The sequence below is a fragment of the Sinocyclocheilus anshuiensis genome, unplaced genomic scaffold (assembly GCF_001515605.1).
Source record: "Sinocyclocheilus anshuiensis isolate Anshui unplaced genomic scaffold, SAMN03320099.WGS_v1.1 scaffold158, whole genome shotgun sequence".
Classification (NCBI taxonomy): domain Eukaryota; kingdom Metazoa; phylum Chordata; class Actinopteri; order Cypriniformes; family Cyprinidae; genus Sinocyclocheilus; species Sinocyclocheilus anshuiensis.
This window is the reverse complement of record NW_015542333.1, coordinates 165250-166877: the sequence shown is the minus strand read 5'-3', so window position 1 is coordinate 166877 and position 1628 is coordinate 165250. Positions and strand designations below refer to the sequence as shown.

At 29.9% G+C, this 1628-nt stretch overlaps 1 protein-coding gene across 1 annotated transcript in view; it reads right to left on the bottom strand.

Moving 5' to 3' along the window:
- Positions 1-401: 401 nt before the first annotated feature.
- The window catches only part of LOC107691061 (PR domain zinc finger protein 16-like), a 132349-nt gene continuing 131122 nt past the window's right edge, over positions 402-1628 (bottom strand). The window contains exons 4-5 of the mRNA XM_016489545.1: positions 515-652; positions 402-413 (exon numbers count right to left, since the gene is read on the bottom strand). Coding sequence (XP_016345031.1) covers positions 402-413; positions 515-652 — 150 coding nt within the window. The remainder of the gene's footprint in view (positions 414-514; positions 653-1628) is intronic.

Here is a 1628-nt window from a genome sequence, read left to right as displayed (position 1 = left end):
TCACTTTTGAAATAGTATTTCAAAATAATATTATTATTTAAATTATTTCACTTTTGATCAATTTATGCATATTTGCTGTTATTATTGTTGTTATTATTATTATTATTTAATTTAATTTAATTTAATTTAATTTAGTTTTTTGTTTTATTTTATTTCCTGGCTGGCACTGAATATTATTATTATTATTATTATTATTATTATTATTAATAATAATGACAATTACATATTTATTATGCAGTAACAATTTTAGGGTTGGCTGCATCGCAGCTTAGGATAAGTGAATATTGTCATAGCATGACCTCTCAGACCCCTGATCTAATTATTCAAAAAATATCTTAAATGATCTAATCATCCAGTTGTGCTTTTGGCATAATGTGTCTTGTCTCTTGAGCTCTGCTACACTAGATTCTCACCTGGAACAGTCAATACAACAGCTTGAGGGAGCAGACCAATCGGAGAGCGAGAATGAGAGGAAAGGGAAGTGACAGAATAACAGAGGCTGCTAACAGCTCACCTGGTCTTCGCTGATGTGGCATATGGCCAGGTTGTGCTCTTCATGGGACGGGGCAGTGCGCACATATTTGAGCCAGCTCCTGCTGGCCTCCAGAGCCCCATCCAGACACAACTTCACATTACCCATGTTGTCCATTACCTGGAGACAGAGAAACACAATGGGTGTTCAAGGGAGCTGTCATTAAAACTAGACATCAGAGATGTAAGATATATATACAACTGGTCAAAAGTATGAAGTATGAAATAATGACATTTTTTTTATTGTTATTGTTATTATTTTATGCACCAAGGCTGCATTCGTTTGGTTAAAATACAGTAAAACAGTAATATTGTGAAATATTATTATAATATCAAATAACCTTTTTCTATTTTAGTATACTTTAAAATGTAATTTATTCCTGTGATGTAAAGCTGAATTTTCAGCATCATTACTAAAGTGTCACATGATCCTTCAGAAATCCTTTTAATAGGCGGATTTTAAAATATCAACATTTGATTTTGATTATCAATGTTGAAAAAATGTAATATTTTTGTGGAAATTGGAGAACATTTATTTGAAATATAAATATTTTGTAACATTTTAATGTTTTTACTGTCACCTTTTAACATGTCGCATTTAACTACAACAACAAAAATAAATAAGAAATAAAATAAAAATACACACATTGGCACACAACCCCCCAAAAATACTACAACAACAATAAGTGTTGAATAAAAGCAGCATTTATGATTTCTGAAGGATCATGTGACACTGAAGACTGGAGTAATGGCTACTGAAATTTCAGCTTTGCATTACAGGAATAAATTACATTTTTAAAAATAGTAAAATAATAAACTTTTTTTTTCTTTAATTGTAATAATCTACTCATCCATCCAAACCACTTTATCCTCTGCAGTGTTTCAGGGGGCTGTTAACTGCAATAATATTATTATTACAATATTACAATATTTATTATTATTATTTACTATTATTATTATATTATTATTATTATTATTATTACACATTTTTGACTTTTCACTTACAGTAGTGTCTTGATAAAAAGTTAACAGAGTGGGAAAAAATACTTGTTTACATGTATCAAACCGATATACACACACACACACACACACACACA